Raw genomic sequence first — 8,623 nt, forward strand, 5'->3', positions numbered from 1 at the left:
AAAAAAAAAAAAAAAAAAAAGGAAAAAAAAGAGGCTGTACCACCATCAGGGAACAATTTTACTATCTACTTCTCTTACCCACCACTGATTTCCAAAGCTACAATAATTTGTACTGACAGGATCCCTGTCAATTCAAAACAGTATGAGTTAATGATACTGATTTCCGTCTGGTCCTTCTTGAAAAAGATACCAGCAACAATAACACCACTGCTAGCTTCATTCACAGTAGCAGAACAACTTCAGTAAGTGAATTAACATTTTTAAAATTATGATTCAAAGAACCAAACTTTTTCAATATACAACCCCCAAATACTGGATGGCTTGACACCTGCATCAGATGATCATTTTTACTCTTCATCACATTGTAGTGGATTTCAAGATCCTAACATTGACTAATTCTTAATAACTCCAGAATAAAATTAAAATTATTTTCATACTGGCCAAAAATATCATTTACAGCACTGCTATCACTATTTGATTTACAGCACCATCTTTGTATTGAATAATTAGCAGTACTAATGTAATGCAAACTGACAGAGTGCAGTACAAAATCTAGCTCTCTACAGTCAAGTAAAGTAACTGTTCCTTAAACGCTGTCATTTCAAGTTCTTACTTTCTGTCTGGCCCCTGCCAAACCTAGCTCACACAGGCAGTCCTGATTTCAGTAGGACTATCTATTGAGTGAGGTTACTCACACAAAAAGGAATCTGCAGGTCTAGACCCTTCCATCTTGATTTATAAGCATGAAGCACATGAGTCTAGCAGGAATTCAACACTTACGCTTCCACAGTTGTTCTTACAGTCTGTTCCTCACCATCTTCATCTGAGCTGCTACATGTTGCATCGGAGTCCAGATCCTTCTCCACGCGAGACAGCAGCCCTCCGGTAGAAAGTGCAAACCCCCGGATTTCACCTGGTGCAATGCTAACTCCATTCTGTACGTCCGTACTCAAACCGCTCTCCAAAGTAGTTGTGTTTTTTTCTGGCCAACCTTCAGCGCACCTGAGGGAACTACTGCTCAAAAATCTGGTTGGCTCATGGAAAACCTTCATTCTTTGTAGCTGATGTTTCACGAAGCATTTCAGCTGCTGATCACAGTGTTTGATAACATGCTTTGCCAGGAGCATTTGTAAACGCTTCTGAGTTCTTTTGGCACGACTGATTTCCATTTGTTGCTTAGTGACACACTGGAGTAAGCGAGCATACACCTCCTCCGGGGTGCAGCTCAAAATCCCTTCTGAAGGCCCGTGAAGAATTTGGTGTAATAAATCCCCTTTTATTGTTTCAGCGCAGACTTCCAAAGCCCTACCCAAAAAACCATTCTTCTTGTACCATTTACCATTTAAAAGCTGCATTTCTTCTGCATTACTGGATTCAGTTACATTTGAATTCGAAAGTCTCTGCATTTCTGCCAAATTCGGAGATGTGGTCTCTGAAAACGTTTCCCCTTTGACCTGTTCCTCAGGTTCCGAATGACTAATCTGACCAAATGATGTGTCAGCACCATTATGTAATGAATTTCTCATCTTGGAGCAGTCGGGCTCTCCCGCTTTCGTTTGCTTACTGGTTTTGTTGCTAAACGCAGAATTTGTACTCATTAACAAGACAGACTGATAGCGGTTGGAGGATGGTGGAGAACCAAAATGCTGCACACTGAAGATATCATTCCTGAGGTTGAGGTTGGGCTCAGCAGTGGGGAACCCCAGGACTGAGCAAGTAATCTGTGCGATGGAGTCCTCTTTTATCTTCTCTTCCACTGCTCTGGAATTTTCCATGCACAAAGCTGTATCAGACTCCATAGCTCTAGAGGACAAAGAAGGTGACAAGTGGATACCATGACCTTTTGTTGCTGCCTCTCTGAGGGCCGGTGTCATTATAGCTACGGTAGGTAGTTTACAGCAAACCTGAAAATAACATGGGCCATGTAAGTTTTCTCATTTTCGTGACACGGTACAAATACAACAACTCTGTCAGATATTTCATTCTTTCAACATTATTCAAAGATTCCATAAAAAAGGACATTATCTAAAGAACATGGATAGACTACGCTCCCTCCCAAGTCTAACAAGAACACTCTTTCTGTTTTTTCTTTATTTCATTTAGAGGTTGTTCTATGTGCAATGAAAGCCTTTACCTCTCAGGGGAGTAAGAGTTCATACCTCATTGCATTTCTGATCCTATCAGTCTGAGAAATAAGACTCACAAAGTTCAAGACTGCCATCTAACCCTGCCCAAAGTGAAAAACATGACCATAAGCCATGTGACTGGAAGGATGCATTTTAAAAATACGTGTGCGAGTGTATGGATATGTATATGCACGCAGAGACACATATCTACACATTCCCACCCCAGAACTCTGGCTGGATTTTTTTTTCATCTGCTCTGGAGAGAAGTTACTTTTTGAGTTGTATTTGGTTTTCATTCATGTATTTTTTTTATACTTAAATGAGTCAACACCAACAGTATCACAGAAATGGGAGCTATGCAGCTACCTATTACAAGTTCAGCAAAGCAGAACACCTACCACATGATGAAACACTCTGAAATAAACTCAGAGGCACTATTGGGAGAAATAGATTTAATGTAAATCTATATAAAGCAAGCATTTGATTAATTAATTTATTATATATTCTCACAAATACACTGTAGAAACCAATCACCGTGGCTAATGCTTTAAAAACAGAGAACTGTAAGTTCTAAATGTTTGCTAAAAAACAATCTTTCCTGTGCCTTTGTATCCAGTAGTTCTTTATTCATCAGGCACTGCCTGCACAATACAAACACAATATTATTTGATAACAATTTGAGTAAAGACAGTTTTCCTTTACAAACCCCTTTGGCTGTGACTTGCCATAGCTTAGATGAAGGGTTCCCAAACTTTGGGATCAAAAGACCAGTGTCAACCTTCACCACTTCTTGTCAGCAGCTACGCGACCATGTCATACTGTATCTATTCCACAGTCTACAGAGCAGGAATCACTGCTTTACACTGTACTTTCAGCTTTGTTTAGGAGACAGTTAAATAAACCCAATGAAAGATTTTCTTGAATACGGCCTGCAGAAGCCTGAAAGATAAGCTACTGTCAGTTCTTCATTAAGAAGCTAGAGACAAAACCAGAAACAGTAAGAGAGTAGTAGAGAAGTGAGTGTAGCACAGTAATTCCACAGTAAATTCTCTGTTTAACCAGTGTACTAGTTGAGCAGCATTTCCATTGCCCTCCTTTTAATGTCTTCAGTTTCTTTGATCTCCACAGCAACTGCCTAGCTCAGCAATTTTCAACGCACAGATCCCATAAGGGGTCAATGATTCTGCGACTGCCACATATGGATCTTAAGAAAAGCAAACTCCTTGTCTGAAGAAGCCTTAGCTTGTTTATAACTACAGGTTTTATGCTGAAGGTGCAAACGTTAAAGGGAGATTTGAAAACCTAAGGAGCTGAGAAGTACCAGTCTGGATACTTTCTCCTTAACCCTCAAAACATGGAGAAAAACATCAAGAGCCACATGCTCCAGTACTGCCTTAACGCTCTCTGTATGCTTTATTCACCTTTCATTGCTCCACGTATACTTCAACCATGAGGTTTTCATCTCTGTACATCACCTACCCAGCATCACAGGGACCAGATTTGGTGGTCCTAATGCTAATCCTAAATGATACTATTAAAATCCCCAGGATTTTAACCTTTATCAACGAGCCAATAACTTCAGACTATAGAGGAATTCAGCACAAAGTCCTCTCCAGCGGATAGCTGTTCAGCAAGAGCCCCGTTACTAGGATCGGACAGGGAAATGCACTGAGAGCTGAAGCCCCAAATCACAAAGGCTCTGGTGACTTGGCAATGCTCTCAGCATCTGGCTGACTCGTGGCTTTGTGTCTTTCCACTCTTCTAAGAGCTAGCAGGCACAAGAATTTTTAAATCCAAAGTAGTATGGATTCAGACACCTATGCCTCCCCTGCTCTCAGCATATGGCAAATAACTATAGTAAAGTCAAAGTGATTTAGCATGGCTAAAACATAAGGGGGAGAGAACTGAAGCCCACACTTTCTCTGTGGGGTTACTATGAACTCAAGGGGGTCCCCATGTTAGATCTGTCCCTGGGAATTCCAAAAAGTGCTCTCAGAAGAATGCTGTCAGCCCAATATCTACCTAGACTGAGCAATGAGTTTATAACTGTTCCAACTTTACCATCTACCTTCATTATCTGAGTGGTTTAACAGTCATAGATTGCTACTCCTGAAAGCCAGGAAACATCCACATACAGTAGAGCTGCTGCTCCTCAAGCAAACAAGAAGTTTGGAGATGTGTATCTCATACCTGTATGAAGATGGAGGCTATTCAAAAAACTGGCAGCACAAAATTTTCAGAGTGCTGTGTTTTAACTTGATCGTATTTCCTCAAATACTACATAACCTTCTGGTACAGTTTCAAGTTTCCTAAATTGCAATGAATACCATTAGCAAATTATTTTAAGTTTTTTTGAGTTTGGGGGACTTCTTTTCCCCTCTTTTAGCGGAAAGAGGGGAAGAAATCAAAGTACCCTCAAACTGAACCACAAGCATTGAACTAAAGAGCACCGACAAACCACTAATTAGGAGTTCCTGACAGAAGATGCTTAAACTACAATATAGCTAAAAAAATAAATAAAATGCTTTTGAAGAGAAAAATCGCTCAATTAACCCCTTGCCCAGCAACTTGCAAACTTCACACAATGTTTCTGCTCTGCAGACAGTCGTGTGAGACACTTCAGGTGTGTTCCTCTCATTTCAGTGACATCAAAAAGACTTTATAAAAGCTGGTACTGTCCCAGTCTCCAGTCCTTGGCATTTCTCAAAGAAGTTCACGCACACACATGAAAAGTCATTGGTATATGAGCAAAACAAAGTATCAGCTGCAAAAAGATTAAAAACAAATTTTAGTTCAAGTACTTGGCTTGACGAGAATTGTACCATTTTCATTTTGACACATTTTATTTCATTTTGGCAGAAAGCAAAAATAATTTCACTCCACCCTTACTGGAAGTGAGTTTCCAGAGCCAAACCTATTATCTTCGGGGGGCGGGGGGGAAGTGCAGAGGGAGGGAAGACAAGTACTGCAACATGGTATTCAGGAACAGTCTGTATTTTCATTCTGGGAAAAGTTTTTTGTCATAGGTAAACCATTTCAAGGATTTTTTCCATTGTGTACTACTTGAGGTTTCAAAACCAGAACAGCTGAAATGCTACTAAACTGGCAAACAGTTTGCTCCTCATCTGCTGAATATGCACTCCACTTGAAAGAGCGTAAAGTATTGTAAAACGAAAAGCTGACGTAAAATAAGTACTGGGGAAGGGAAGAAACAAGTACCAGACACACACAGTACAGCAACTGACGTTTAAAGTGACTTTATGCTTATCCTCCCCTAATGCCTTAATTACCCAGGAGGATACAGCCCAGAATTGCAGTTTACCACAGCCGAAGCGCTCCCCCGACCCCGCACCCGGCTCCCTTCTCTCAGCACAGCTATGGGTCCCTAATCCACCAATGACCCCTGCTCCTCTACAGCTCCTCTCCCCCCTGCTACCTCTGCTTATTTCTTAGTCCTTACTCGACATTTCCATGTTATACCCTTCTCTACCAGGCCTACCTCAACGGAATTTGTCTAAATCCTGAAACTAGTGTCTTCATGTTGGTAATTTGCAGCACCCTTTTAAAATAAACACAACAAAACCCAAACAACCACAAACCTGCCTGCACACAGGGTGGCATTCCCTTCCCAGCTTTTGTTTATAGTCCTTTCACTTTTTGACTCTTCCCCCCCTTGCATAACACTATCACTTTTGTTACACAACACTGCAGACAATGTTTTGGGGGATTTTTGCTTGGGGGAAAGATTGCTTTGTCTTTTAGTGGGTTTTTTGTTTGTGACCTTTTCATTTTCAATTACAATAAAACTCCATTTGAATGAGGGTTTGTACGGCTCCTCTGTACCAGCCTTCTCTCCTTGTAAATTGAGTCGTCTTCTATCATCCCAAACACCGGAAACTTTCTTGTTAATAATGAGATTCCTGGAGACCAGGAGAAGATTTTTCCATTTACTATTTTTTTTTTGCTTTCAAATTCAGGGGCCTTCAAATAACATTTCAAATTAATACAGCTGTTTCCAGTTTATTCATAGATTAACAGTGTTTCAGATAAGCGAACTTCCAATGTTTATTCCTTGTCTAGAAGGCATTTCAAAAGCAAAGCAAAGTCACTGGCAGCAGACAGCATCTGGTGAAACACCCAAAATTAAGCTCAGCAAGAATGTTCAAAAATACTGTATTTCAAACTGACAAGAGATGCTTTAAGGCCTCTTAGAGAAAACCTGCAGAAGAGATGGCAGCTACATGAGCAACCTTGATCTGCCTACAACACAACTGACAAAATCTGGTTTCCTACAGCTTTGTGTTGTTTGCCCCATAATGCCTAGCTCCTCTTGGACAGCCTTCCTGATAATCGCTGGACAAAAATAAAGCGGTGCTCTGGCAGACAGGCACTACTGCAGCACTGCTTAGCTGTGCTGCCAGAACCAAGAGCCACCACTGAGCTGAGCATGCAGGAGCTGACTTTGGCCAGCTTCTCCAAGTCTTGCCTGGTGGGAGGCATCCACTTGGGTATACTTTACCTACCTCTCCCAGTTTTGTCAAAACTTACAGGATCATCATAATTTCTAAGAATAGAGAGAACAGCTCAATAGCACCTCACAGAATAGTTTGCAGCAATGACTGCAAAAGAAATATTGGTCCCACTGGGTATGTCCTGGTTAAGAGTATGAAAGAAAAAGGAAAGAAGTCTGTATTTAACACACCTGGGACTAGCCTTCAAGGAAAAAAAAAAAAAATCATCTCAGTAGACAGCTTTTTTTCAGTTCAAAAGCAGCCCAGTTGCTCATGATGAGTATTTAAGCATTTTAGTATTTTGTTCTATTAATAGATTGGAAAAAAAAAAAAAATCATCTCAGTAGGCAGCTTTTGTTTTCAGTTCAAAAGCAGCCCAGTTGCTCATGATGAGTATTTAAGCATTTTAGTATTTTGTTCTATTAATAGATTGGAAAAAAAAAAAAAACCAAACAGGATTATGTGGGGAGTCTCAGCTTTCAGCAGCACTCACCATGCAGGCAGTACTATACAGATAACACTGCAAACTCCAGTGTTGTCCACTCCCCAGAAAATATAAGCACAAATTCCTCCTCTTTGAGAAAAAAAAACACAACAAAACACACACACACACCCCTAAAAAGGATCTCTCTCCAAACAGCAAGAGAACTCAATTTAAGACAGACCACCCAAACAGTTTTTATCATAAAAAACATCAAAAAGAACATACTTCAAGTGGAACTCATTAGTATTAATTTATGTTAAAATCCATGACTCATTAAAATCTCTGAACAGGGTTGGTTTTCTCCTTGTTCATAACTGCTTCTGAACAGAGAATCATATATTCTTTCCAAGTTTATTACCACACCATCAACTAATTCTTGTTCAGTCTGTAATATATATTTGTAACATAACATCCAAAATAATTTTTAACATATGCTAAACTTAAACACTTTTTGTAGTACATGACAGGTGCCTCTGTAAGTAGTTTGTACATATGTCTCTAATATAAATATCTGTAATACTTTTAGATCCATTGTAAGGTCTGTATCAACGTTTCAGTTATCCTTTTCAATTTCAGTCTTTGAAGAGAGGGCCATAAAACCTGGTCTTAAACAAGACCCATTCAGCTCTTAGACACTAATTAAGATGACTGGAATTTAAACTCCCCAAAACATTTACAGGATTTCACAATGTGGACCAATAAGGAAGGAGAGTCCTAAAGCACACAGACTAGCTTTCTGAGCTCGTACACCTACTAGTATTATAACCATGCTTTACCCAGTTTAGTTTTTAATATTTCCTTTTTAAATTAAGCACAAAAAGGAAACATCTACCCTTTGACAAAAAGCAGACTTTAGTCATTTGGATTTTCTCTTTTTTTTTTTTTTTTTTTAAATTGGTTACTTTGCTTCCCACCACTAAGGAGTATCAAGTATCTCAGTCACTGCTACATTTTATTCTGGGAAATGCTTCAGCATTTTGGAACCAGGGAGCTGATGCACAAAGTGGATTAAAAGACTTGCTCAAGACCACACAGGAAATCTCAACGAAGGCTGAGGGACACACCTGGATCTGAGCTGCTGTCCAGAGCTTTGTTATCTACTTTATCTAAAGTATTCAGTTTTATGAGTAAGTGGTCTGTAGTCTGGGAAGCCAACTTGGTCAGGGTCACTCGAAGGCAAAGGAATCTGTGGCAATCTGTTCAGCTTGATTATCAGAGGGAAGTTTTAACCCAGAAATTAAAAAAAAAAAAAACCCAAAAAAACCACATATGAAAATGCAGGCTAAAGCTTTCCACCCATCTACTGACCCAAACATTAAAAATAAAAGAACAAGGCAGCACAACACTATGTACCTACTCCGGCGCACTGCTGGGAAGCTAGCGATACCACGCACCCCGCCGGCGCTGCACAAGCACCCCGCGCCCGCGGATCGTCCGGCACCCCCGGGCAAGGCGGGGCGAGGCCAGCCTGGCAGCACCGCGGCCAGAAGCCAGCGCCGGGC

General features: G+C 40.4%; 1 protein-coding gene across 1 annotated transcript in view; it reads right to left on the reverse strand.

Moving 5' to 3' along the window:
- KANSL1L (KAT8 regulatory NSL complex subunit 1 like) overlaps positions 1 to 1,900 on the reverse strand; it is a 60,162-nt gene extending 58,262 nt beyond the window's left edge. Inside the window, exon 1 of the mRNA XM_019472537.1 lies at positions 781 to 1,900. Within this exon, the coding sequence (XP_019328082.1) occupies positions 781 to 1,874 (1,094 nt within the window). The 5' untranslated portion in view covers positions 1,875 to 1,900. The remainder of the gene's footprint in view (positions 1 to 780) is intronic.
- Between the last annotated feature and the right edge of the window lie 6,723 nt (positions 1,901 to 8,623).

This window comes from Aptenodytes forsteri, unplaced genomic scaffold (genome assembly GCF_000699145.1).
Source record: "Aptenodytes forsteri isolate BGI_AS27 unplaced genomic scaffold, ASM69914v1 Scaffold340, whole genome shotgun sequence".
In the NCBI taxonomy this organism is placed as follows: Eukaryota; Metazoa; Chordata; class Aves; order Sphenisciformes; family Spheniscidae; genus Aptenodytes; species Aptenodytes forsteri.